Raw genomic sequence first — 27,283 nt, 5'->3', positions numbered from 1 at the left:
CAGACGGTTGGGGCGGCCGCACGATGCGGGCCCTGCTGCCGCTGCTCCTGGCCGCCCGCCTCGGCGCCACCCTGCCCGGGGCCCCGGCCTCCGCCGCGCAGCGGACCGCCCTGCACATCCTGGTGCCCTGGCTGCTCTCCTCGGCGCCCCCCGGAGCCCCGGTACCGCGTGGCCGGGCGGGCGGGGAGAGGTGCACCCAGAGCAGCGCGGCGATGCCCCGTGGTCCCGGGCTGACAGCACAAAGGGATGGGCCCTTGGGGTGGCCCTGCTCCGAGCAGGCGGGGGGCAGATGCCCGCCAGGGTCCCTGGCTGCCCTTGTCTTCTGCAACTCTGGAAATGGGAGAGAGGAAGGAGGTGCCAGGCTGGGGATGCGCCTTTCTTTGCACCCCCTGGGACAGGCTGTGCTGGGGGCTGAGGGGGCCTGTCGGTCTGGTGCTGTTGTGGGCATTCCCGCGCGTCACGGGGAGATTTGCCTCTGGGCCGCCTGGAAGTGGCCGTGCCCTTAGCTGTCCAGTGCATCTGCCCGCCCTGTCTGGGACAACAAGAGCATGAGCTCTGGTGGGGTGGCTCGGGTCCCAGATGGGAGACGGGGCGGAGCGTGCCCCTTGGCATGCAGGGCTGTGTGTTGGCACGCGTGTACCATGTGCGTGTGACTTTCAGACCGCTGCTCGTTGGACTGAGTGGTTGTGGCAGCATCTGCGCTCCTCTAGGGCTCCTCGTCTGCGCAGAAGTAGTTAGGGATCTTCTGGAAGGGCTGGATGTTTTTAAATCTGCGGGCCCTGATGCCCTCCACCCACGGGTGTTGAGAGAGCTGGTGGGGGTCATTGCTGTGCCCTTGGCCCGGCTGTACAAGCAATCGTGGTCCACAGGCCAGGTGCCCGGAGATTGGAAACTAGCTAATGTGGTCCCCATTTACAAGAAAGGGAGAAAGGAGGACCCAGGAAACTATAGGCCCATAAGCCTCACATTGGTCTTGGGGAAAATCCTTGTCACGGATCACATCTGTGAGGGCCAGCAGGGGAGATCATGCCATGGGGAAATCAGCATGGGTTCATCAAAGGCAGGTCCTTCCAGACCAACCTGATGGCCTTTTATGGCCAGGTAACAATCCCTGGACGATGGTATTGCTGTGGACATAGTCTTTCTGGACTTTGACACTGTCTCTCACCCCATTCTCATTAATAAACTGAGTGACTGTGGCATTGATGCCTACACAGTCGGATGGGTAAAAACGTGGCTGATGGGGCGCACCCAGAGAGTAGTGGTGGACGGGTCATACTCATCCTGGTGGGATGTGAACAGTAGGGTCTCCCAGGGCTCGGTCCTGGGCCCTACACTGATCAACATCTTCATCAGCGACTTGAACGAGGGGGTGGAAAACACATTGTCCAAGTTTGCTAATGACACCAAGATGTGGGGAGAGGTAGGCACGCTCAAAAGGAGAGAGAGGCTGCAACTAGACTCAGACAGACTACAGAAGTGGGCGGATGGGAATAGGATGGGCTTCAATGTGGATAAATGCAGGGTGCTGCACCTGGGGAGAAGGAATCCACAGCATACATACAACCTGGGGAGCTCCCCCTTGAGAGCAGAGGCAGAATGGGATCTTGGAGTCATTATTGACTCCAAGATGAACGTGATCTGCCAATGCCAGACCGCAGCCAGCAAAGCCAACTGCACCTTATTGTGCATCCAAAGACGCATCTCAAGCCAGTCCAGAGCGGTGATACTCCCCCTCTACACGACATTGGTCCGGCCTCAACTGGAGTACTACGTCCAGTTCTGGGCACCGCACTTTAAGAAGGACGTGGCCTGCCTTGAGAGGGTTCAGAGGAGGGCCACCCGCTTGGTTGGAGGGCAACAGGGCAGGCCCTATGAGGAGAGGCTGAGGGACCTGAACCTGTTCAGCCCCAGCAAGCGGAGGCTGAGGGGAGATTTGGTGGCTGCCTACAAACTCGTTAGGGGAGATCAGCAGCAAATAGGAAGGGCCCTATTCCCCCCAGCAGCACCTGGGGTGACGAGGAACAATGGCCCGAAGCTGCTGGAGAATAGGTTCAGATTAGAGATTAGGAGGCACTGTTTCACTGTCAGGGTGGCTAGGTTCTGGAACCAACTTCCTAGAGAAGGGATCCTCGCTCCTACTTTGGTTAAATTCAGAAAGAGGTTGGATGAACACCTGTCTGGGGCCAGTGGCTGGGGGTCAGACTAGATGATCTATTTAGGTCCCTTCTGACCCCTAACTACTATGAAACTGTGAAACTATAAGGGCATTTTTATTCTTGGGGCTTTCTGCCCTTCTTTGCTGGCTCCACTAGCGCGAAAGAATGGCAGAACTGCATGTCAAGGGATGCAGTTCACGACTGACCCATGCCGCACAGAGTACAGCTGTGGAAGACCCCCGGGAGCAAGCCCTTTGGTAGCTGAGCTGGCACCTCCCACCCATGTTGGCCCTTTGCTTCCCAGCACCACTGGGGGTGTATGTGGTTACCGCATACTTTTGAATGAAGGTTGCAAGTGTGAGTTGCAGATGTATTGTGCGGTGAAAAACACTCGGGTAGTAATCTGCCTTTTTTCTGACCTCCGGGCTGCTGTAGAAGATCTCCTATGTGCTTACAATAGAAGGGAAGCCCTACACCGTTCACCTGCAGCAGCAGTAAGTGGCGTGGTCTCCCACCCCCGGCCGGTCCCTCGGTGGTTCCCGCAAGCCCGTCACAGGGAGGAGGTCCTGCCTAGCGATGCCACGCCAGTTGGGTCATAGGTCTCCTGGTGCCCTTGGGTCTGTTGTGGTCTGAAACGCACTCTGTCACCAGCCGCCCAGGCTGACAAGGCCCTGGGTGCCGTAAGGGCAGCGAAACAGCTCAGTGTGGGAACCTGCCTGCCAGGCCTGTGAATCTGGGGCTTCGAGTCAGAGGTTTGTGCTGTCAGGGTAGTGGGGACCAAAGCCACTCAAGTGAATGTGGCCACACTCCAGGTGGGCCCCCTCTTCTGTAGGACACATCTCGGCCCGGCCGGCTCCTGAACGCGCTATAGCGTGGAGGCTGAGTGCGTCCTGGGGGTCAGAGGCTACAGAAACTGCCCCGCAGACACAGGGGGTCAAAACCCTGAAGGGTTTTCAAACCTCTGAAGGGTTTGTGGCTGCCTCCCAGCTAGCTCAAATGTCAGGAATGGGTAGGAATAACGATTTCAGGAATAGTTGCTTTGGAAGGTCAAGGGGTTTTTCTTCCATTTTCCTCATTTTCTCCCCCTTCCCCTTTGTAGAGTGTTTTTACCCAGTGATTTCAGGGTGTATACTTACAGCAGACAAGGTGCCGTGCATGCTGAAATCCCAACTATTAAGGTAAGAGGTGGTTACTACACCCAGCAGCAACTCGGGTTTGTCAGAAGGGGTCCCTGGGGTCTTTCCTTCTCTCGATAAACAGCGCGGGACTCTCTTCTCCTGGAAAGCACCTAGCACTTTTCCGTGCGCTGCTGATACTTGACTGACCGTGCCGAGCGCTTCCTCAGGGACGCGCGGGAATGTGCTGCAGGAGTTGGCACCGGTCAGATGAGGCACTGGGGAACATGGAGCGGCGCGATTTTGCCCTTTCTGCCACCACGGGGCTCCGTGGAGCAGGGGGTTGTGGTCCCCGGGGAGTCCCGTGCTCACTGGGTGGACAGATCCGACCCGGCACAACTGCCAACCTCTCATCACAGTCCTCGGGGGCAGAGTCCACAGCGACTGGCTGGAAGGGAAGGGTGATCGGTGTTTCTGGAGCCCTTCCTGCCTCGAACTTCTCGGCAAGTCGGGAGCATCTGGCTGCCGGCAGGCCCTGCTTTCCCAGCCCTGAAGTGGGTGGCTTGGTAATACACAGGACAATGTCCGTGGCCACGGCTAAGCACCCTTAAAGAGAAAAGGGTAGCCACGTCCAAGGCTCGAGGATACGGGCAGCCAGCCTTGCTGAGGCTGTGGAGCTCCCTGGCTTCCCCCCGCAAGTCTATTTCTCCTGGAATCTGTGGACAAAGATTCCCTGGTGGCCAAGGGGAAGTCACGGTTTTTGGCAGGGGGCCGAGACCACTGGCCCACAAAACATTCGGAGGTGCTCAGACTGGGAGATGGGTGCCACAGGTTGAGAAGCAGCAGGTGTCTAAGGGCGTGGGTCAGCGGAGCGGCGCAAGGCAGAGAAAAGCAGAGCACGTGAAGGTTTCATGTGCAAACTGTGCTCCTGTGGTCCCAGGGGTTGAACCCTCCCTTGGAATGGCAGCGACGGCACGGCCTCAGCAACGAGAGTCCTCATCTTTGCGTCCTGCTTGGGGCTCTCCATCGGGGATCTCTCCTGCACGATGCAGAAGCCCCCGGTGTTTTTCTGGTTCTTCCCTCCAGCGCGACTGCTTCTACAGAGGATACGTTGTTGGTTTCCCCAGTTCGGTTGTGACTCTCAGCACCTGCACTGGACTGAGGTAGGTGCCTGTCTTCTACCTGAGCGCCCTCGTTGCGTGGTTCACACGCAATTGGCTACCGTTTCTCGCTGCTCACTTGTGGTCATCTCTCCCCTCTCAGGGGGGTTCTGCAGGTGGAGAATGTCACCTACGGCATCGAGCCCTTGGACTCGGCGCCTGGGTTCCAGCACTTGATGTATCGGGTCTGGAACGAGGACGTTGAGAGTCGGCTCTTTGTGGAGAACGACACTCTTTCAGGGGACGGAGGAGTCATACTTCAGCCAGATGCAGGAAGAGATGCTATAGTAAGTGATGTACTCAGCAAGGGCGGGTGTCATAGCCGATCGGCTCTGTGAATGCCCACGTGAAGCATTCGGGGGGAGACTGGGCCGCCACAGTCTGTAGGAACGGCGCAGGTGTCAGGGAACAGCCCCCGCTGCGATGGCAGTCCCCGTACCCGAGGCTGTAGCCCAGTCCCTTGGCCTGTGTCGCCTGCCCCGCTCCGCGGTGTGGGATGTCCTGCAGCAGCTGGGTGCCGGTGCCCCCCTCTGGCAGCCAGGGTGGGACAAGCTCATGCGTGGAAGAGGGCAGCTCTGGGTGGCTGGCTGCCTGCGCAGAACCTGTCCGTCGCAGTAAAGCAGGGATCGGGGAGCAGCGCTGTGAGAAGCGCGGTGTGCCTGGCGGGGCACCGAGCCACACCGACGAGGAGCCACGGCAGGGCAAGGCCAGGGCAGCCTCGGGGCAGGGAGGAAATCCAGTGCAAGTGGGTGAGGTGTTTGAGGCCTTCTGCCTGTGACAGGAGCCCAGAGGCAGGCAAAGCAGGCTGTGACTGCACAGAAATGTGGCACGAGAGCATCAGACCTGGACCCTCCCTGCACTAGGAGAGATGGAGAAGGGCTTGTCCCTTCCAGGGCTTTCTGGCTTCGGGGTGGGGTTGCTATTCAAGAAGCCTCAGCTGTGGAGGCATTGGTCCTCTCCGTGTTGCCCATCATGAAATCCTGTCCTAAGTGTCCGTGGGGCCAAGTGCAGTCCAGCCCTTGGGGTCGCTGGCAGGTTTGTGACGCTGTGGCCTCTCACAAGTCCTGCCATCACCAAGTAGCATGGGAGGCGAGCAGGGGCAAGCCCGTCCGAGGAGCACAGTCAGGAGTGAGCACAGGGTGTGCAGTAGAGAAGATCTTTTGTTTTCCTTTCTCCTTTCCAGCCAATACAAGGCCTCAGCAAATCCCCCAGATACGTGGAAATGCACGTGGTTGTGGCTAAGGCTCTAGTGAGTACTGAAGCTTTGACGGGATTGTCCTCGGTGCAAAAGCGTAGCTGCTCGTGTTGGAGAGCTAGCCGCCTGGGGGCATGGTCACAGGGGATGCCCAGCTTTCTGGCCCTGGAGCCCGTGGCCGGTTTGGAAACGTCCTGATTCAGTGCCTGCCCTGTCCTTTTTGCGGAGGACGAGGGAGGATCTGGTGCAGAGATGGGGGGGAGGCCTGGGGGAAGGCGTAGTATGGCAAGGGCAACCCCTGGGCGTGCGTAAAAGCCGAGCGCTCCCCTTGCCGCGGGTGCTGCTGTGACGCGCCGCGTTCTGTGTTGCAGTACGACTACATGGGCTCTGACAAGGAGGTGGTGACAGAGAAGGTCGTGCAGCTCCTCAGCTTTGTCAACAGTGTGAGTTGCTGCCCCTCGGCCTTGCCTGTTCCCGGGGGAAACGAGACTCTCTGCGGGGATTGCTGTGTGGTAGCACGGCCCTGGGAGCAGGGGCCGAGCACCAGGCCTATGGGGCTCTGGTCCTGGGTCTGCTGCGGACCTGCTGCTGAGCCCAGAGCTGGAGCAGCTCAGAGGGAAGGGGTCTGCACCGGGCCAGCGGGGCAGCTGCGCCTCCTGCAGGTGTCGCACAGCTAATGGAGCTGGCCTGCTCCTGATTTCTAGGGCTGAGCGTTGGCCAGGCTCTTTTGAAAGTTGGCAGGGCTTGTTACCACAGACAGGGAGGAGCCACTTTGAACCGCCTGACTCCCTCTGGGACTGAATGGGTGTTGGACGGATGAGGTGTAGTTGTGGGGCCCCCAAGGAGCCCTTCCGTGGGGTGTTCTCTCTTGCTGTGCATGGTTTTTCTGCGTGTCGGTGCCTCGCTCCTCCCAGAGGTCGCCCAGCCCCAGCGCTGGGTGACCTGGCCTGTCTTGTGCTGCCCCGGCAGGTGTTTGCCCCTCTCAATGTGACCATCATCCTGTCGTCCCTGGAGCTGTGGGTGGACGAGGACCAGATGGCGACGGCAGGGGAAGCCCCCGAGTTGCTGTGGAGGTTTCTGCGGTGGAAGAGCCTGCACCGCCCGCTGCGGCCGCACGACCTCAGCTACCTGTTGGTGTAAGACGAGGGGGCGGGGGGCCATGCACCCCGGATCCCGGCAGCCTGCCCGCGGCCGGCGAGAGCACGGTGGGACCCGGGGCCTCTCTGTGTGTTGCAGGTCCCGGGAGCGGCCAGAGCACGTGGGGGCCTCCTTTGCAGGGCAGCTGTGTCTGCGCAACTATTCGGGAGGGGTGGCCCTGGTAGGTGCCCAGAGCAGCCTGCGGGAGGGCGATGGGTGCCCCCAGCCCTGCAGTGCCTCAGCACGAGCCCCGGCTGCTGCACGGGGGAGGGGAGGCTGCATCCAGCCACGGCAGGGGCAAAGTGTCTGCAGAGCAGCGGGGGGCAGTGAGGTGGGGACAGCACTGCAGCACCTCGGGACCCCTGCTCAGGACACGGGTACACGCGGGCTGCTCTGGCCTTTGGGCGGCGTTGCCGCCCTGCAGCTGGCGCAGAGCAATCTCTGCCTCTGGACGGAGTTCAGCCTGCCACCGGGCCCTCGTGCTGCAGGGGTGGGCTCGGGGTAGCTGTGTTGTCGGTGACTGTTGGCCATAGTGTGGAGCAGAGCAGCCCTGGTGAGCGCGGGAGCCTGCCTTCCTGCCTCTGCAATGCGCCTGCCATGTCCCCTTGCCACAGTACCAGAGAGCGGTGACCCTGGAGACCTTTTCAGTCGTCGTGGCTCAGCTGCTGGGGCTGAGCCTGGGGATGACCCTCGAGGACCCCAGGACCTGTCGCTGCGCGGGAGCCACCTGCGTCATGCACCCCGGCGCAGTGTAAGGATGCGCCTCGCCGGGCCAGGCCGGGCTCCTGTGGGTGGGCCTGTATGTAACCCACGTAGGCGTGAGCATCCCTGTAGGTGCAGTCTTGCGCCCCCTTGTCCTGGGTCGGACTCCGGCCCTGTTTGTTCCTGACCCAAAACGTGTGCTGCCCTGGCACCTGGCCGCTGCTGGGTCAGAGCACGGTGCTGGTGTCGTCGGCGACAGCCCCGCTGACCGAGCTCCAGCATCAGCACGAGGGGTCTCCACACCAGAGCGGAGGATTGCTTGCCTGAGGGAGCGGCCCTGCTCTCTCGCCCCAGAGGTGCTCTCCTGAGGCCCAGGGCTGCACGGGAGCATGACACAGAAAAGATGGCCCTACTGCCGTGTCCCGTACAGGTGGAATGCGCTCCGCCTGGGGTACCCATCAGTCAGGCTGTGGCCCCGTGTGGCAGGCAGACGGTTCATGTGAAAGCCGTGGGATCAGGACAGCGTAGTTGTTAGACCCCCAAAATGCACCTGTGAGCATTTTGGGGGTCTAATGCCAGCTGTCTGCTCTGTCTGTCAGAGGTGCCAGCGGCCCCAGGGCCTTCAGCGCCTGCAGCATCCGAGACTTGGTGAGGTTCCTGGCGAGCGAGGATGGACGCTGCCTCCTGAACAGGCCGCACATGAACGTGTCGTACCGGGCGCCTGTCTGCGGCAACAATATCGTGGAACCCGGGGAGGAGTGCGACTGCGGCTCGTCATGGGTGAGCAGGCAGCCCCAGGCACAGAACGGAGATAAAATTGGAGAAAAGGGTTGCAAAGGGACCTCGGGAGGTCATCATAGGTCTCGCTCGTTAACTCTGGCTTGGATCGCTTTGTTGGCGTCGCTTGGATGTTTCTCCCACCTTTGCAATCAGAAGCGTGTCTGAGGTTGTGGGTGCCGATCTCCGTAAGACATCCCCTGTCCTCACAGCAGGGGTCGGGGGGACGAGCCAACAAGAGAGCGCCCTGGTACAGTGGGTTTGGGATACAGTGGGTCATGGTTGTCGTACCAACCTGTGTAGTTGCTGACGGGCAGCTGCCAGGGAGAAAAGCTCTGTGCGCAGTGCTGCCCGAGAGCATCAGCTGAGGGAGAAGGGCTGGAGCATGTCTGCAGGCCAAGGAGATCCCCTGGTTCTGTCACCGCCCTCCTGCCCCAGGTGAAATCTTGTCCCTCGGTAGCTGCGCCTCCCGGGACTCCAGGGAGTCCCGTAACGTAGAAGCCTAGGACTGGAGGGAGCATGGAGAGGGCTAAGCCAGAGCTCAGGGTCCAACCGAGCACCACAGTTGGGGTCTGGAACGAATCGTACGCCACAGTCAGCCTGGCACGGCCTTGCTGCCTTCCTCTGTAGCAAGAGGCAGTGTCCTCTGGCTTGAAGCCAGGGTCTGCGGCAACCTCGTAGCGGCGGGACAGTGAGAGGTCTGCCCACATGTCCCTGCCCTGAGGCAGATAGGGAAGCCCAGAGCTGCGTGCCGTGATTTGACGAGGGTTTGTGCAGTGGGTCAGAACGGCACATGGACAGTTTGGCCAGGATGCCGCTGCCCGTAGCGGGCAGAGGGACTAGAGCCGTCCTGAGGCCGAAGGTCTGAAGGAAGTCCCCAGGGCAGTGCTCTCTCACCCTCCCTCTGGACTTGGCCCAGCCGGATGCAGCACCGTAGGGCACCGGGCATTTTGGGAAGCGGCGGGGGAGGCGGCGTTGCCCCATGCTTGCCTGCTGATGCCCATGGGGAGAAGCCAGACAAAGTGTTAACAGTGGGGACGAGCAAGTGGGGCTCTCCTCGGCAGCAGCGGACTCTGCTGCCGCGCCAGGGGACGATGCGTCCCAGAATGCCTGGGCTCTATTCCATGCTGCGTCGCCTGTGCCAGCCGCATCCCGCAGCCCTGCCTGCCGGCTGACCTTCAGGCAGCCCTCTCCCCAGGCAGCCCCGGGGGATGTGTCCTGCTGTCCTCAGGTCCCTTTCAGCCACGCCGGTCTATGACTGTGCCAACAGGGGTGGGATTTGACCCTGGTGTAGGAGGCATCGTGGATAAAACGTGCTCCCTGCAGCTAGGTGAAAGGCGTGAGGGTGTCAGGCAGGGGGAGGCAGGGGTATGAATGGCTGGCGTCCCTGCTATCCTGCCAGAGGCTCCAAGTGGCCGAGCCTGCACCCGTGCGATGCGGTGCTTTCCTTTCTGTGACGGCCAGCGCGGTTCTCGTGGCCGCCCGCAACTGTTCTTTCTAGCATTGGAAACGCAGTTGGGCCTCTGCCATTGGCTTTCAGGAGTGCCAGAGGAGCCGGTGCTGCCAGCCCACCTGCAGATTCAGAAGCAACATCAAATGTTCCACTGGGCTCTGCTGCTGGGAGTGCCAGGTAAGCGGGGCACTCTGAACGGTCGCGGCCCATGGCTGTCTCGACTGGAATGTCTGTGCCGCGCGCGCTTTGCGGTTCAGACGCGCACGGTCTGTCATGGCGTATGGGAGTGGGGCCACGCGTTCACGCTGTCGATTTTGCCTGCTCTGCTGCCACGTGGCGGAAAGCAGAGCCCACGGCATGTGCGCGTGTACACCTGCAAGCTGTGCAAAGCCTTGTTGTCGACACGATGAGAATGCGGCCAGGTTGCAGGGAGTTTTCGTTGCCTTGGGGTGGTGCAGAGGGAAGGTGCATTGCAGGGGTTTAAACAGGCCCAGGGACCTAGAGTTTCGTATGCTAACCAGCGGGAGCCATCCTAACCGTGGTGCAGTTTTACGGGGAGCCGGGTGGTTTTCCAGCGTCCTTGCTTCCTGCCAGCAAAACCACTGCCAGATCTCCAGCCCTTGGGCACTTGCGTGCCTGAAGTCCCTCCAACTGGGTCCCGACCCTGTGCCGTGGCTTCTCTCTGCCAGTTCCTGCGCAACGGTACATTATGTCGAAGCACTGTGGACGGTGAGTGCGATCTCCAGGAGTACTGCAACGGATCCTCTGGGGCCTGCCCGCCTGACTTCTGGGTCATGGATGGGCACCCATGCAAGCGGCAGTCTGGCTACTGTTACAAAAGCAGGTGCCAGCTGGCCGACAAGCAGTGCACCCAAGTGTTTGGGAGAGGTAAGAGAGACCAACGTGCGATGGGACTGGGCTCTGATGGCTTTTTAGTGGGACGCCTCAAATCCGGTCAGGTCCCTGCGGCATGACGGCCCAAGTGCGTACGAGTCCCAGGGCACGGGGGCCTCCACACACCGGGCTGGGCTTCCTAGAGTTTGACAAATTACACGTGCAGGCCAGCCATGCTCGCCCGCCTTGGCGCTTGCCAGCGTGGTCCCCTGGCAAGGGACCGGTCAAGTGACGCCTCTTTGTAGAGCGCCACTGGCAGCAGCATCTTGCATTGGCAGCCGGCTGCTGTTTCTCACGTGCTGGTGCTGAATCGCACGAGCCGCGTCGCTGCTGCCAGTGGCCTGGATGTGGTGCAGAGACTAGGTCAGCGGAAAAGGTGGAACTGCAACATGGGGCTTGCCAGCTCCCTGCAGTCTGCACAGGCCCTGGGTGCTGCAGGCGCCGGAGCCTGGGGAGCTGGGCAGGCGGTGGTAGTGGTGGTATTTTGGCGACAGGAGGCAGCCTGGTACTGCATTGTTGGCTTTCACAGCCCGTTTGTGAAGGTGTCCAAGTGGGAGAGGGCCTAGGCTGGGGCGGGTCCCTCACAGCATCTGGGGCCAGGGCAGGGAGAAGGTTGCATGCCGAATCTGCCGCAACCAAAGGGCCTCGAAGAGAGCTGGCTCGAGCATTGACAGGAAGGGTTGGCTAAGGCCGCTGGGTTGGGACAAGTGACGTGTGCCCGTAAGCAGTTGCCGCGTCCAATCTCCGTGTGTCTCTGGCAAGTGGCGCTCCTGTCTCTGTGTTTGCAGGGGCAAAAAGCGCACCTTTGGCTTGCTACGAAGAAGTCAATAGCAAAAACGACCGCATGGGGAACTGTGGCTCCCAGCCGAGGGGGTACCTGAGCTGCCCGGCGAGGTATGAGTGGCTGAACTGGGAATGGCCTCCTGGCAAGTGGGAGCGGGGCTGTGTGCCAGACAGAAAAGTGGTGGCTCAGGCTATTTACCTGGGTGTTGGCCCCCACATGGCTTCAGGAGCAGGCTGGCGAGAAGCTGCCTGTTGCAGTGCAGTGGCAAAGGGCCGGGGTGGGGCATCTCCCGCTGCCCGATGGCCGTCGGCCTGTTGATACCAGCGTGGCGCTGCCAGGAATGGCATCCCGGGCCGCCTCCTAGGGGCCTCCTGCTCCAGCTCTGCCACCGTCTGCTCGCCCCGGGAAGGGGCAAGAGAAGCAGCTGAAGGGTGCCAGGTGCGGGCAGCAGCCTGCCTCCCTGGGTCAGCACAGCCAGCCGGCGGAGGGCCCCTCGCACACAGCTTGCTGCCCGCTGGCAGAGCGCTGGGCTGCGGGCATGGGCTCTTGAGAGAGACCGAGGGTCCGTAGGGTCTTCCCGCACCAAACGAGGAGCAGCAAACCATCTCGGCAAGGTGCCCGCGGTGCTGGGGAGCCTGCCACAGGGTGCAACCACGAAGCGCGGCGGGCCGAACACCCTACAGTCCCCCTTGCTGCCACCTCCGCCCCAGTTGCTCCCCCTGCCCAGGCCCACGGAGCCCTTTGGGATTTGCTTGTGCCAGGCACCGTGAGGTTTGCAGCCCCGGTGGGGGCTGTGCTCTGACAGCAGGGTTGCTACGTCCGTGTGCTGTGGAAATCCCTGGGTGGTCTCAGTGCTCCCTGCCTTCCTGGCGTTCTGCCGGGGAAGGTGATTAGGAGGCGACATGCGCACAGCCTTCGTATGGTTAATCCCCTCTTCCGCGGCCACGTAAACCGGAGTGAGCGCGGCTTTCGTTTTGCGGGTTATTTTGTCGGCGATGCTCCGCTGGCAAGAAATGCCGCGAAGCTCTCCTTAGGCTTCCGAACATGCTTTGCAGCACTTTGAGAAGCACAGGTCTCCCTCGGGGTCTTCTGCAGCAGCAGGGAGCTGAGGGAAAGTGCTAGGGCCATCCTGCGTTTCTGGCTGGAATCCTCTGGCCTGCAGCAGCTGCCCTCTAGGAGGGTCTGGAAGGGAACACTGCTATCCTTCCCCGATCCCGTCGCCCCCCACCTCGGGGCATGGGCTGCTCGGAGCCTCGCCGGACCGGACGGCTTCCTACAGCTGCGTTTCCTTAGGAAGTTGGGGTGTGCCAGGCCTGGGGATGCACCTGCATGGCACCAGGGGTGCAGTGGAGGGCAGGGAAGATACGGCAGGTGGGGCTCCCCATGCAGGGGTTGGCGACCGGAAAAGGCGGTGTGCTTGGACCGCAAGGACAATGACCGGGGGGTGGCGGGGTGCGGAAAGCCTCACGGTTACCGTCCTCTGATGCCTTGGCAGCGACTTCCTCTGCGGGAAGCTGGTGTGTGAGCTGCCGCTAAAAAAGCCCTTTGTGAAGACGACAGCAGCCGTCATCTATGCCAGGGCCAAGAGTCACCTGTGCGTCACCCTGGATTACATGCAGGAACTGGGCAAGACAGACCCCATGGCGGTGAGCGATGGCACCGTCTGCGGGGACAAGAAGGTAAGCAAAGGCCCGCTGAGGTGTAGCGGTGGCTGTGTGCGCCAGGAAAGGGCGCGCTTTTGACAGCATAGGCAGTGCCCTGTCACTCTCAGACCCGCGCCCCAGGCTGGCGGTGTTGGGGTGACGTTGGCTCTGGGCAGAGGGCCCTGAGTCTTGGTGCAGCCCTCAAAGGGGCGGGCATAGTGCGGGCTGGGATTCCTAGCAACGGGGAATCGTGGGTCTGTCTGGCTTCTAGATCTGCATAAACCGGAAGTGCGTGGACGTTTCTGTCCTGGGCTACAACTGTGACGTGGCGGCCAAATGCAACAATCGCGGGGTGAGTGCAAGCAGCATGTGTCTTGCCACGGGGAGTGACCCCATAGGGAAGTTGCAAGCATGGGCCGACACCTGGCCCGTGCAGTCTGGCGACGCGGCTGGCACATGGCGGGCGTCAGTGGAAGGTGGCGAAAGCCACCGTCCGTCCCCCGAGCAGCTCGGGTGCTTCACGGGTTCCCTAGCCAAGGTGGGAGGAACTGCTGGCACCCCTGGGCTGTGAAGCACGGCACTGTGTTGATACGGACCTGTGCCCTTTGGGTTGGTGTTGAGTTGCTTGGGTGGGCGGTGACCCGAGACTGCAAGGCCAGGAGCGCAGCTGGCGCAGCTGTGTGCCACCCGGAATTGCTTCCAGCTCCATATCCGCGCCTCCTTCTTCACGGTGCCTCGGGAAACGTGGGCTTGGGGAGACCTTGAGGCCTGAGATGTGACACGAATGCGGGGATGGGCTCGTGCACAGCTAGCAGACCTGAGATGTGGATGACGAGGGATGGCGAAAGGCTTGCCCGCGAGCATGGGCAGTGGGAGTGCCCCGGAGCTGGGGGAGCACGGGGGCAGCCTGTGACACGCTGCCTCGTTCCCCCTTCTGTCACGCTCGTCTCGCAGGTCTGCAACAACAGAGGAAACTGTCACTGCGAATCTGGCTGGATGCCGCCCGACTGCACCGTTAAGACGAAAGCTGGCTTTGGGGGAAGCATCGACAGCAACTTCAGAAGCAGTCAGTAGCCCGGAAATGGTCCTTTTCCTCCCAGACTGACATCTGAATCGCTTCCCAGGGAAATTCCCTGACACGGGTCCCACGGGGCAGCTGAGACGCCCAGTTAGGGGACAAAGTGCGGCAAGAGAGCCTCTTGTTGAACTGTGGCAGGGGATAGAGGATGGCAGCCCCCACCTTTCTTTTGCCCGCCAGAGTCTGTCACAGTCATGCCCGGTGACAAAAACTTGGGAATTACTGGTGCGCTCTCTCGGCGTGCGGCCAAAACGTAGCCTCTCTCCCCCGGCCAGTGACGATGGTCCTGGTGCGCCATTGCCAGTGTGAGTTGCTAGAGCGTGCCAGGGTGCATTGGGGCTTTTGCAGGCAGGCTGGCAGGGGTACCTGAACCAGGTCGAGCACACAAGAAATGTGAGGTGTGCAGAGCTTGCTGTAAAGTCCCAGCCCCTGCTTGCAGTGGGTGGCGTCGAGGTTACGGTGCCCACCCTGAGTAGAACTGGTCCGGCTGTGTAGGTGGTTGACCCGGAGGAGCCCAGCTCCAGGGCTGCTCTCAGCTGACAGCTGGGCGAGAGGCGAACCGGCCTTGGAACTTGCCGACGGGCGTTCCGTCCTTCACGGATGGCCCACCCCAGAGCCGCGCTTCTCTGGCCTCAGAGCCCCACGCCCTGCCCAGGCGGGGCTGCGGGAGCCGGGAGACCGCGCGTTCAGGACCCACGCTGTCGGTAACAACCTTTTCCTTTGCAGGTCCGATCACCGACGGAGTCCACATGACCACTGTGAGAAACTGGCTGCTGCTGAGCTGCTTTCTCTTTCTGCCGGTCTTGGTTGGTTCTGTCATCCTGGTGATGAAGCGCAAGAAGCTGGCACAGTGCTGTGACAAGGAGGAGCTGCAGGCTGACAAGTAAATGGGTCTGTTTGTAAGGGAATGGTTGGCATTCGGCTCAGGGATCTGCCTGGGTCTGGGGCCAGCACCCGTAGCTGGGTGGCATGCTGCAGGAAATCCCCCGCTGGGCAGAAGTCGGGGCGAGACCGCAGGGCCCCGGGCAGGGGCTGGGAGCCTCAGACAGCGTCTGGAGTGCTCCCACCATGTTTTGCCCCGGGGGCTTGGTAGAGGGATGGGAGGAGGTGTCTGGACGCGACGGGACTGTAAAGGTGGGACGAGCTGTAGCCGAGTGGTAGGAGCCCGTGGGTGAGATGGATCAGAACGGCAGAAGAGGGGCCGGCAGCTCAGCCTAAGAGGAGCGCATTAGGGCAGGAGGTGCGCCCAGCGGGGCTGCTGTCTCCAACTGGGCTGCCCCACGCAGGCCCGGCAGTGGTGGAGGGCTGCAAAACAGTGGGCTGAGCAGAAACTGTCAGAGCAGCGAAAGGTAGCTTGCCCTGCCTCTCGTAGGGTTGGCGGGGTGGCTGCTGGTGTAGGATTCCCTGGTGTCCCTGGACAGCTGAGAAGGGAGACCTGCAAGTGTCGCAGTGGATATGCCAGGCCTTGCGAGGCTGTGGTGGGTGTGAGCCTGTTGCGTTGAGAGGGCGGGTTATTCAACCTCGTGCCCCACAAATTGACACAACACCTGGCTGAGTCGTAGCAGAAAGGCTTTAATAACAATACTGCAAGCAAGCTTATAAAACCAAACGGCAGAAAAAGACTCCTTCCCAAACTAAAATGCGCTGCTTCACAGAGTCTTAGTGCATGTTTAGCAGCAGTAGCGTTCTCTCCCCGAGGCCGGCGAAGGAAGCCGGTCCAGTCTTGCAGCCTGCACCACGCAGGACCCGTTGCTGGTTAAGCCGGGTGCGATGCAGCAGCGATCTCTCTCTGTTTCTCTGGGAGCGCGTGCCTCGCTGGCAAATTCTGTGAGGTCTTAGCCTGTTTAACTGTATCACTTGGAAGCCTTTTTCCTTGATAGTTGGCCGATTAGAGTCCAAACAAGGGGAGGAAAAGGTGTTGCTCACCATCTCATAACTGTGAGTTGCCAGGCTCCTGTTCTTGCATTGCTTAGGGGTAAAAGGTGTGCATCTCTGCAGACCCTGTCCTTGTAGGTCGGTTTACAGGCGATGGGCCTGAGCAGTCAGACAGGATGCTTAGAGGTGTCAGTCGGGCACGTTTGCAGGAGCTCGTACAGGCGGCGGTTTGTGTTTCAACGCCCCCCACGGAACGGGTCAGACTTTTTTAGCACCCTGTACCTTAGGAGGTTTGTTGGCAGAAGCGTTTGTCACGTACAGGACATCTTTCCTGTCTCTTTTACAAGTTTCTCTTCAGATGCCTCTTGAGCCTTTTGTTTCCTCTAGCTGCTAGGGCCATTGAAATGCATCTCTCACTTTCCTGCCTTTTCTTGGCTTCTGAGACACACACATACGTGTGATGAGTGGGTCAGTTCTCTGTGAACCATCTCCTTGGCGTGACCTAATCTCGCACAGTGCATGAGACCGAGTGGGGTTGCTCTATTTGGTATGGTCCCAGCTGGCCCTTGGCGTTTTTGTGCAAGAGGTGCTGTGATTTTCATGTGGTGGCCAAGATTTGACGTGTAGGCCTGGCCGAGCTGTTGCTGTTCTCACCGTCAACAAGCAAAGGACAGGTGATAATGATTAGGCACCTTACAGGTTCTTGAAGGACACTGAGGGTAGTCCCAGAGGACCAGGGCCTGTAGCTGGAACTGCCGCTTCCCAGAGAACCCTCTCCTTTCCCATGTGGGAACTCAGGAAGGATGCAGCAACCTGGGAGCGGAGGAAGACTGCTCCCCCGTACGGGCCCGCAAGCTGCAAGGCATATGTGGGCATGTTCCCAAATAGCCATCGGCTATCCCGGCATGGTCTGAAGAGCCGCTAGAGTAGGGGAAGATATGTCCGTGCGTGCAGGTTCGCCAAGGGCGATTAGCCAGCTGAGGGTGACTAGCAGACAGGGCCAGAGGCTCTCGTGGATTTTTGCCCGCGCTGCCAATGGCAGCACGGAGGGTACCACCGTGCCCCAGCGTGGGGTGGAACCGCTCAGACGCCCCCGGTCCTCATTGGCTCCCTGCGGCACGCGAGTACAGCTCTGTGGAAATGGGAAGGAGGGCTAGACACCTGCAGGAAATCTCCCAACCAGGCCCTCGGCCCTGGGGAACAGCATGAATTCCACCCTCTCTGGGGAAAAGTCTGTTTGGAAAGCAAGAAAGCTGCCCACAATCCCCCCTACGCCTTCCAGTAGCGAGGTAACGAGCCCGGAGGGTGCCCATACCTCGGGAGGCCGAGGGAGAGGATCGTGAGATGCATGGGGAATGGCGGGTGGATATGTAATGCTGTGGCGCGGGAGTGAAGGGATGGGAGAGTGCCTGTGACTAAATGTAACGGGTCCGATAGTGAGTTGTCTCTCTGTAACTTTGAGATGGCGTCGGATACACGTCTGGTGCCCGATTTACAGCCTTTGCGTTGTTATTTCTCAATGCAGCCTAGAAGACGTGGGCAAGCCGGGAGATCCCAGGTAAATGTCAGCTGTCTAACGGTGCCGTAGGCCCGGAGCGCCGGTTGCTTTGCTGTTAGTATGTGTCAGATGGATGTGTCGACAGCTTTGCTCGGGGGCTAGGCAGTTGCCCCCTCGATCCGAAAGGCGCTACTTTGATCCAGAAGGTGAGGGTGAAAGGGACAGCAAGCGCGCAGCCTTTGGCCCGCTCTGGTGCCCAGTTTGGCCGACGTGATGCCTGCCACACGCAGTAGAAAGCAAGGTGCATCCTCAACGTGGCGTAGAAACGTCGGGAGTGCCTAGAGCTAGCTTCTTGCGTGCGCGGTAGTTTGCCATTGCCAACCTGCTGCCTTAGCGCTGCGCTCTGGAGGCTGGTGACAGCAGGGCATTTAAGTCCTTGGTCTGTTTGCTGCAGGGCATAGCCCGGAGGAGCTGAGGGCCCGTTTTGGGAATTTCTAGAGGCAGACAGTACGAGCTGGCAGACAACCCAAGACATGTTTGGAAGACGGGCCGCGAGAAGGATGGAGCAGCCCCGCAGGGCTTCCTGCAGAAGCGGGTGCCTGTTGTAATGAGTGAGCATGGTGTATTTTCTCCTGAGTGGGTGCCGCAGCTTTGAGCGGGGTGTGTGTTTTGCTGCGAGTCCCACTGGGAGTCAGCGGTGGTGTCTGATAGCCCTCTTCCCTGCCCAGTGAGTGCCCATGTGGAATAAAAAGCTTTCTGAGAGTGACTAGCAACCTGGCTCTTTGCCCCCCACACGCCTCGCAAGGGCTCCTGCCCTGAGGGGGCCCCCAGAGCCTGCCGAGCCGGAGGCCAAGTAGTGCCGACCAAGCCGCGGGTGCCCAGGCATGCGCTTCTTGAAGCGGGAATCGAAGCAGTGGTCCCACGGAAGCGACCAAAGCTGCTGAGAAGGCAACCTCCTGAACTCGGCGCTTTGTGCACTGGCTGGCAGAGCTAACTGAGCCGGGCCCCAGGGCGGGGGAACACGCTGCTTCCTCCCACAAAGACCCCCAGGTGTGGGATGTTCCCTGCAGGTCCCACAACACAAGCCAGGGCTTAGAGACCATGGCTGTCGTTAGCTCAGGGTGGGGGCTGGCTCCCGATGCCTGCTAGGTCTAGCAAGGTGTTGAGCTCCGTCTCAGCCGTGCTTTGCCAAGGATTTTTGGCAAATGCCTGCCCAGGGTCATTGGGGTGGCACTGTCTTTCCGCCTTCGCCTAGTGATACGCAGCTGGAAGGCAGTGCTCTGCGTGGCAGAATGGGAGGGAAGCCTGGGCAACGCCAGAGACAGATGGCTGGAGCAGCGGGAGCTGCGACCGCAAGGCCTGGCTGCCCAGAGCGGGACACTGCAGGTGCTTCTCGAGGGCCACGGCACACATAGGCACGGCGGAGCCTGCCCTGTGCACTGTGGAAGGCAGCGTGTGTCAGAGCCGTGCAGGAGCAAGGCAGGACCTGGCCAGGGCAGAGGCCGCGTCACGGGCAGGCAAGAGGCTTCGGCAGTCCTCGCGTGCACGGTTGCTGTCTGTGCACGCATGTCAGCGACGTGCAGGCAAAGGGACTCAGATCAACGGGGGGGCCGTAGTCCTGGAGAAGGCAGGGGCAGTGCCAAGCAGCCACCTTGAGCGCGGGGTCAAGCGGTGTGCACTGGTGCGTGGGGCCTGTGCTGGCTAGGGGTGTGCGGCTGTGCTGTGTGCTGGGGGGTGCAGCCTGACCACCCAGCGGGCACATTCTGGTCCTGCCAAGCAGGAGCCACAGGCGTCGCCCGCACCCAAGTGTTCCCAGTGCCCGCTAGGGTGCTATGGGAAAAGCTCTTGGTAGCCCAGCTTGTCCAGCTGTCGGGGCAGGGGCACCGGGCCTTGGCCTCAGTGTGGCTGGTGGTCAGACCTGTGGCACTTGGGGAAACGCTTGGGCCTAATCTGTCTTTTTTCTGGCGGCTGGCTGCTGTCAAAGGTCTCCTTCAGCATCGTTGTAGAACGGGTGCCCTCCGCCGTTCACCTGCAGAAGCAGTAAGCGGCGCGGTCTCTTGCCCCCGTCTGGTCCCTTGGTGGTCCCTGCAAGCCCGTCGCAGGAAGGACGTGGTGCCTAGCGATGCTGCCCTGGTTGGGTTGTAGCTCGCCCAGTGCCCTTGGGTCCGTCATGGTCCAAAATGCGCTCTGTCACCAGCTTCTCAGGCTGGCTTCACTGCAACCAGGGCCATGGGTGCAATGAAGGTCAGGACAGGCACTGCCCCTACGTGCAGCGAAACAGCTCAGTGTGGGAACCTCCCCCGTGACTCTGGTGCCTTGTGATGGATGTTTGTGCTCCCGGGGAAGTGGGGACAAAGTGACTGTGGCCTCGTGATGGCCCCTGGACCTCCAGGTGGGCCCTCCTGTGTAGAACGTGTGGCAGCCTGTCTGCTGCCAGAGCGGGCTCCTGCACAAGCTGCCGCCCACAGGCTGAGGGTGCTGGGGTACAGCCCGGCTGGGCCTCTGGGAATGTGACCTAGCAAGGAGAAATGGTTTCAGACAGCTGAGAAGGAGAAGCCGGTCCCAGCCACAGGCGTGGGGTGGATCAGCTCCCGACGGGGGGTCCGTTCATCTGTCGAGGTTGTTTGTGTTTCCCGGTGTAATCCATTTCCTGGCTTTTAGGGTCGGACGGGACCTATCAGATCATCGAGTCCATCCCCTGCCCTGGGCAGGAAAGAGCACTGGGGTCAGACACCCCCAGCCAGGTGTTTGTCCAATCTCCTCTGAAATACCTCCAAGGAAGGGGGCAGCAACACCGCCCTTGGAAGCGTAGTCCGTATTTTGGCAACCCACACCGTAAAGTTTTTTCCTGCCGTCCAGTATAAGTTTGCTCGCCCTCGCTTTGCGGCCCTTTGGTTCTAGTTACCCCGAGGGATGCCCTGGTAAACCTCGTATCCCCTATTTCCTGCTGCCCCCACCCCCCGATGAGTTTGTAGACGGCCGGAAGCTCACCTCTCGGCCTTGTCTTGCGGAGGCTGAAGAGATCCAGGTCCCTCAATCGGTCCTCGTAGGGTCTTTTCTGGAGGCCTTTACCAGATGGGTGGCCCTCCTCTGAGCCCTCTCCTGGTGATCTACATCCCTCCAAACGGGACGCAGCTCTCCAGCTGTGGCCTGACCCATGCCACCTAGAGGGAAAGTATCGCCTCCCCGGCCCTGTTTGTGATGCACCTGCTTATGCAAGGAAGAGCACGGTTAGCTTGACTTCTGACTTCATCACATCGGCGGCTTGTGTTCATTTTGGAGTCGACTCCGACTCCAAGATCCCTGTCCGCAGTTGCGCGACGTAGAAGGGTGCCTGCCGGGCTGTCGGCGTGTGGCTGATTCTCCCTTCCCAGGTGCAGCACGTGACACTTAGCTTTGTTCACCTGCCTCCTAGTCTGTTCCGCCCACCTCCCCAGCCCGTCCGAATCCTCCTGGAGGCGCTCCCTGCCCTCGAGTGTGTCTCCCTCCTCGCCTTGGTTTGGTGTCATCTGCCAACTTGGACCAGGTGCTTTCTACTCCCTCGTCCAAGTCACCCGTGAAGATATTGAACAGTACCGGTCCTGGGACAGAGCCTTTTGCGGGACTCAGCTGCCCACACGTCTCCAAGTAGAAACTGACCCGTCCACCGCCGCTCTCTGGGTGTGTCCCACAAGCCAATTTTCCAGACTGCGTGATAATCTACGTGACCACTGTGTCGTTTGTTTATCAGAGTTGGGTGCCACGCTGTGTCAAAGGCCTTTTTAAAGTCTAAGGACATAACATCTACCTCTGTTCCTTCGTCCAAGCATTTTGTGACCCGCTGGTAAAAAGAAAGCGGACTAGTCGGGCAGGATCTGCCTGCTGTGAACCCGCGCTGGTTGTGTCCGCGGTTCCTCCCGCCAGCACGACTGCTTCTACCAAGGATACCGAGGATGCTGGTTTCCCCAAGTCGATGGTGACGCTTGGCACCTGCACCGGACTGAGGTAGGTGCCTCTTGTCCTGGGATGGGGAAAGACAAGGAGCGTGCGGGGCCCTTGCGGTATATGGCACATGCAAATAGAGCTTGTCCTTAGTTGCCCGTCGCTCTTGTTACCAGATTTGCCCATCACTTTGGGATGTGCTCATTTATTAGGGATGTGTTTCTAGGGTCTTGGTAATTCTATCAATGTGCTGTTTGTGTTACTTGTGTTTCTATATGGAGCTGTATCTCTCACTTTTGCCAGTCCTCACCCCCAGCGGCGCTATCTTGCAGGACTCAGTGTCAACGGGGCTGGGTTCCTCCAGTCACCAAATCAGTCATACACATACAAACACAGGTTAACGTGACACGCCTGACCTGGCCGGGTTGATCAGCACAGACAGGCTGACACCCTCCTATGCCAAGAATCAGTTCATTAGAGCAAGAATAAACTGCAGTCAGACACAAGCACACAGGCGAACAGACTACCTCTGCATCCGGCTGGGTGTCCAGCATTCAGTTCATTAGGGCCCGTCTGAGCCAAACTGGGTCAATCAGCCTGTACAAGGTGATCCCCTTATGTATTTCAAACTCAGCACGTCCCAATCTTTAGCCTCTTGATGAGCAGACCCTACATGATTTCTGGGCTTCACAGGTATCTTTAGCTTAGGTAAAAGAAGCATTGCTGCAGAGCAAGTGGGGAAGGAGAAGTAGAGAAGAAAAAATATACCCAGTTACTACCAGTTTGACTATAAAAGTTATTTATTGCTAAGTATATGAAATATATATAATGGTACCAGTAGTAATAGCCATGCAAAGGAAAACAAACACAAACAATTACAATACTACCCTGTTTTCACTAAGTACTTAGGGAATCTTAGCTCAAGCTTAACTAATACAGTTCAGGTTCAGAAATGTATGCCTAAAGAGAGAGAGAGAGAGCGGTGGGATCTCATCAGTCCCAGGCACTCGGGTTGTTTGCTGACAGGTAAAGTTTGTAGCACGATCCTTGAAGGGACACGATCTGTTTCTTCCAGCTTCTTCAAGAACAACAGCCGATGGTGTCAGCACACACACTGCTGCTTTTTTACAGATTTTTATACCGTCAGTTCAGCTTCTTTAAAGCATTGTCAATAGTGTCAATCATTGTCTTTTCTCTTGACAAGGGGTTATCTGGTTTGGAACCTCTCAAAAAAACTGCTTGATAGTCAGGGAAACATAAGGCTAGGGAGTAACCAGACACTTGGGAGCCAGCTTGAAATTCCTGTGGATAGCAGATATACTGATGGGATGTCTCATGGTTTCTTCAGAAACAATAGATAGCTTGCAGCATCAGGGTTTTGGATTTTTACTTGTTGTGAACAGGCCTCAGCTTAGCATGATTTTTCCAGATCTTACTATAGTCTTTTAACAGACTTAAGGCAATCATTGGAGTGTTTATAACCTTCTGTGGGGAGGACTTCCACCAGTCGTCCTGGGAAAAGTATGACAACATTTGTGGTCAGGGCTCCAATGGGCTGGACGCTGTGATGAACCCCTTTACCATTGTTCAAATGTCACCCATACCCCCTCGGACTCGGTCTCTTCACTGAGGTCTTTGCTTCAGGCTTTCTGTTCTCCATCTCCTATGTAAATGAGTTGTCATCTGGTTCCATCTTGGATGCAAATGAGACCTAGGGCAGTTGTTTCACTCTTGTCACCCTTATCTAGAGGGTTTTAGGTGCATCTCCCACTGCATCTTCATTGTCTTTCATAAACAGTTCTTGTTCAGGTAAAAGGGGGGGGGGAAGGAATTCTTTGTGAGTCAGACAGGCTGCGTCCTGTGCCAGGGTTCCCAAGAACACGGAGCTGAGAGGTAACAATTCCCCCCGTTGATAGGGTGCTTGCGTTGAGCGAGTATCCCCATCACATCTTTGGTCCATGGTACTGGTGCTGATCTTCTATCCATTACAATCATTGCATCAGTCTCTGGATCCAGCAAACTAGCAGCATCAGACCAATTACTAGTATGATTTGAAAACTAATGATTACTACAATGGGGTGAAGCGTGACATTTAAAAGACCCGGTGCATTGGGGCTCCACCCGAACAACACCTCCCACCAGGAGTGCTGGCCTGCATTTTTAACTGTAGCTGCTAGCTTAGAGATCTCCTGGTTGTGGTGTTGAATCTCGAGTTTGCCATTCTCTCCCAAAGTTTTGAGTCTTTGCAGTTCAGCTTGCAAAGAGGGATGAATTAATAGTTTCTTAATGGCGATGAGACCCATCCCTAGAAAAATGGGGGACACCTCTTTGTAGAGCTCAGAGTAGGCATTCAAATGTCGTGTGGTCCACATAGGTACAGTAAACTTAAGATCACAAGTAACAATGGTGGTTACATTATAGAAGCAGCGATTCATATAAGGCACTGTAGGTTAAATCCAATGTCCATTAATTAATACAATAGCAGGTTCCCTTTCTTGGATAACATCGAAGGAACAGTGAGACTTGTTCCCAGGTTGTGGGAAAAAACATTCATCGTGCTCCTCCAATGCCTGGTCTTCACAGACGTAACGCAAATCTTCTTTCCTCCTACACCCTTTTACATTTACTGTTTTCCACGCGTTATCTGTCTGCCAAGCCCAAGAGTTATGATCCCTGGAGTACATCACTGAGCTATCATCAATTTGTAATCCTAATGGGACTACTGAGTGGATTGTTTTAATTTCCTTTCATAGATTCATAGATGCTAGGGTCGGAAGGGACCTCAACAGATCATCGAGTCCGACCCCCTGCATAGGCAGGAAAGAGTGCTGGGTTTAGATGACCCCAGCTAGATGCCTAACTAACCTCCTCTTGAAGACCCCCAGGGTAGGGGAGAGCACCACCTCCCTTGGGAGCCCGTTCCAGACCTTGGCCACTTGAACTGTGAAGAAGTTCTTCCTAATGTCCAGTCTAAATCTGCTCTCTGCTAGCTTGTGGCCATTATTTCTTGTAACCCCCAGGGGCGCCTTGGTGAGTAAAGCCTCACCAATTCCCTTCTGTGCCCCCGTGATGAACTTATAGGCAGCCACAAGGTGGCCTCTCAACCTTCTCTTGCGGAGGCTGAAGAGGTCCAGGTGCCCCAGTCTCTCCTCATAGGGCTTGGCCTGCAAGCCCTTAACCATACGAGTGGCCCTTCTCTGGACCCTCTCCAGGTTCTCCATATCCCTCTTGAAGTGCAGCGCCCAAAATTGCACGCAGTACTCCAACTGCGGTCTGACCAGCGCCCAATAGAGGGGAAGTATCACCTCCTTGGTTCTGTTGGTCATGCATCTGCTGATGCACGATAAAATGCCATTAGCTTTCCTGATGACTTCGTCACACTGATGACTCGTGTTCATCTTGGAGTCCACTAGGACTCCAAGATCCCTTTCCGCTTCTGTTCCACCAAGCAGGTCATTCCCTAGGCAGTAGGTGTGCTGGACATTTTTCCTCCCTAGGTGCAACACTTTGCATTTCTCCTTATTGAATTGCATTCTGTTATTTTCTGCCCATATGTCCAACCTGTCCAGGTCTGCTTGTAGTTGTTCCCTGCCCTCTGGTGTGTCCACTTCTCCCCACAGTTTTGTGTCATCCACACACTTGGACAGAGTGCACTTCACTCCCTCATCCAAGTCGCTGATGAAGACATTGAAGAGTATCGGTCCAAGGACCGACCCCTCCGGGACCCCACTGCCCACACTCTTCCAGGTTGATACCAACCCATCCACTGTGACTCTCTGGGTACGACCCTCTAGCCAATTCGCCACCCACCGGACCTTGTAGTCATCCAAGTCACAGCCTCTTAACTTGTTCACCAGTATGAGGTGGGATACCATATCAAAGGCCTTCCTGAAGTCTAAGTAAATGACGTCAACCCCTACTCCTGCGTCCAGGTGTTTTGTAACCTGGTCATAAAAAGAGACTAGATTAGTCAGGCACGATCTACCTGCTACGAACCCGTGCTGGTTTCCCCTCATTTTCCTGCCGGGCTCTCGCAAATGTGAGCCTTGATAATTTTTTCAAAGACTTTGCCTAGGATGGAGGTGAGACTGACTGGCCTATAGTTGCCTGGATCCTCCTTCCTCCCCTTCTTGAAAATGGGGACCACATTGGCCCTTTTCCAGTCCTCCGGGACCTGGCCCATGCGCCACAAGTGCTCAAGTATTCCCGCCAGTGGCTGTGCAATGACGTCAGCCAGTGCCTTCAGTACCCTCGGACGGAGCTCATCCGGGCCTGCCGACTTAAACGCGTCCAGTTCCTCCAAGTGCCTCTGCACCATCTCAGGGTCTACGCTTGGTAGTCTGGTGTCCTGCTGCTGCCTCTCTACAATCCCTGCTGCCTCTACAATTTCCTGCCACAGCTATAAGGAATAACTGAAAGCTTTGCCGGTGGTGATTGTACGAAGCGTTAACTAATCTCCACCAGGGCTGGAGGGCTAATTCTTCCTCCATTCCATGGGGCCAAATCAGGTTGATTGCTCCTGTAGGCCTTAGTCCCATTGTGGCTTGCCGAATCATTCCCGTTATGACATTTTGGGTGAAAGCCTGAGCTTGCTCACACGCTAAAGCCAACGATGCATTATTTTGGAGGGACTGTACACCAGACATCATTAACTTTTCAGCCCTTTCTATGAGTCCTTCCCATCCAGGAAATACCTGACTTATTAGCTGCTGTTCCTCACTTAACATTTTTAAAGATGCTGTTAATGGAGTTCCATTTTCCCCATATTTTCAGTGGCATATGATAGTTTATTAGCAAGAACTTCTATATTTGCAGCATCAATTAAAGAGACTCCTGCTCTTACTGGTGCAATGGTGGTACAGGTTCCTCTTGAGTCCACGATGGCTTACAGAAGCATGGACTGGAGCTGGGGATAGCCTTAGTTCCATACAAAACTGGAGTGGCTTCCCAGTGGCACTCTGCATGCAACTGGCAAAGCTTTGCCAGGGGCAGCCTGGGGCGAGGTTAGCAGTGTAGAACTGGTAGCGACGCTGCAGGGCCAGGGGGGTTGCTTCCGTTTTCATTGAATCCATGCATGTGGCACAGACATTTTATTTCCCGGGCTCCAACTGGCAAACACTTCCAGAGTTGCAGAGACATTGTAGGTTCAGCATAGAGTCTGGACATCAGACCCCAGATACCTATGCACAACAATGCTTTGGTGCAGCTATGGGATGTCATGGTTCATGTTTGGAGACCTGCGAGGGGACAGAGAAGATAAAAACAAACTCCCACGCTCCCCCCATATATAGTGGGTGAAGCTGGGATCAACATTGCAGGGTAAAAGTGGACCATTGATCTACGAGAGGGTGGCCATAACAAGTTGAGCACTTCTCTGGCCTTTTCCTACCTCAACATCTGGGTAGGCACTGACAAGCCTATCTGATGCCACGGGGGTCACAAGAAACAATGGCCATAAGCTAGTAGAGAGCAGATTTAGACCGGACATTAGGAAGAACTTCGTCACCGTTAGAGTGACCAACATCTGGAATGGGCTCCCAAGGGAAGGGGTGCTCTGCCCTACCCTGGGGGTCTTTAAGAGGAGGTTAGATAGGCATCTGGCTGGGGTCATCTAAACCCAGCACTCTTTCCTTCCTATGCAGGGGGCCGGACTAGATGATCTGTTGCGGTCCCTTCCGACCCCAACATCTATGAATCTATGACGTGTATTTTCCAACGGCTCGAAGCCATTCTTTCCTGCTAGCCAAGAAGGGTGGCCGGCAGGATAGAGAAGGCTGTTTACCCTATTCCTAGACGGTCAGGTGGTTTACCCTTCCATTCTTTGAGCTGTGAAGAATGAAACCATTTTTCCAAGGTTTTCTACCTTTTCCATTCAGGATTTCAACCTGATAA

The 27,283-nt window shown here is 57.9% G+C and overlaps 1 protein-coding gene across 1 annotated transcript; it reads left to right on the top strand.

Annotated features, from left to right (window-relative positions):
- Positions 1–23: 23 nt before the first annotated feature.
- On the top strand, positions 24–21,256 carry LOC132243207 (disintegrin and metalloproteinase domain-containing protein 2-like). The gene is made up of 19 exons (XM_059731810.1): positions 24–161; positions 2,595–2,653; positions 3,259–3,337; positions 4,361–4,437; positions 4,538–4,721; positions 5,618–5,683; positions 6,001–6,072; positions 6,599–6,765; positions 6,866–6,947; positions 7,381–7,517; positions 8,068–8,248; positions 9,786–9,875; positions 10,388–10,586; positions 11,381–11,486; positions 12,872–13,055; positions 13,291–13,371; positions 13,974–14,085; positions 14,824–14,980; positions 20,886–21,256. Exons 1-19 carry the CDS (start codon positions 24–26, stop codon positions 21,028–21,030), a joined length of 2,316 nt encoding a protein of 771 aa, XP_059587793.1. The 3' UTR covers positions 21,031–21,256.
- Positions 21,257–27,283: the final 6,027 nt, after the last annotated feature.

Source organism: Alligator mississippiensis, chromosome 7 (assembly GCF_030867095.1).
Source record: "Alligator mississippiensis isolate rAllMis1 chromosome 7, rAllMis1, whole genome shotgun sequence".
NCBI lineage: Eukaryota > Metazoa > Chordata > Crocodylia > Alligatoridae > Alligator > Alligator mississippiensis.
This window is presented reverse-complemented; position numbering and strand designations above follow the sequence as displayed.

Coding starts and splice junctions, on each gene's coding strand:
- LOC132243207 (XM_059731810.1), top strand. CDS start 24: ATGCGGGCCCTGCTGCCGCTGCTCCTGGCCGCCCGCCTCGGCGCCACC. Junction 5,684..6,000: donor TGGTTGTGGCTAAGGCTCTA/GTGAGTACTGAA, acceptor TCTGTGTTGCAG/TACGACTACATGGGCTCTGA. Junction 13,372..13,973: donor CCAAATGCAACAATCGCGGG/GTGAGTGCAAGC, acceptor CTCGTCTCGCAG/GTCTGCAACAACAGAGGAAA.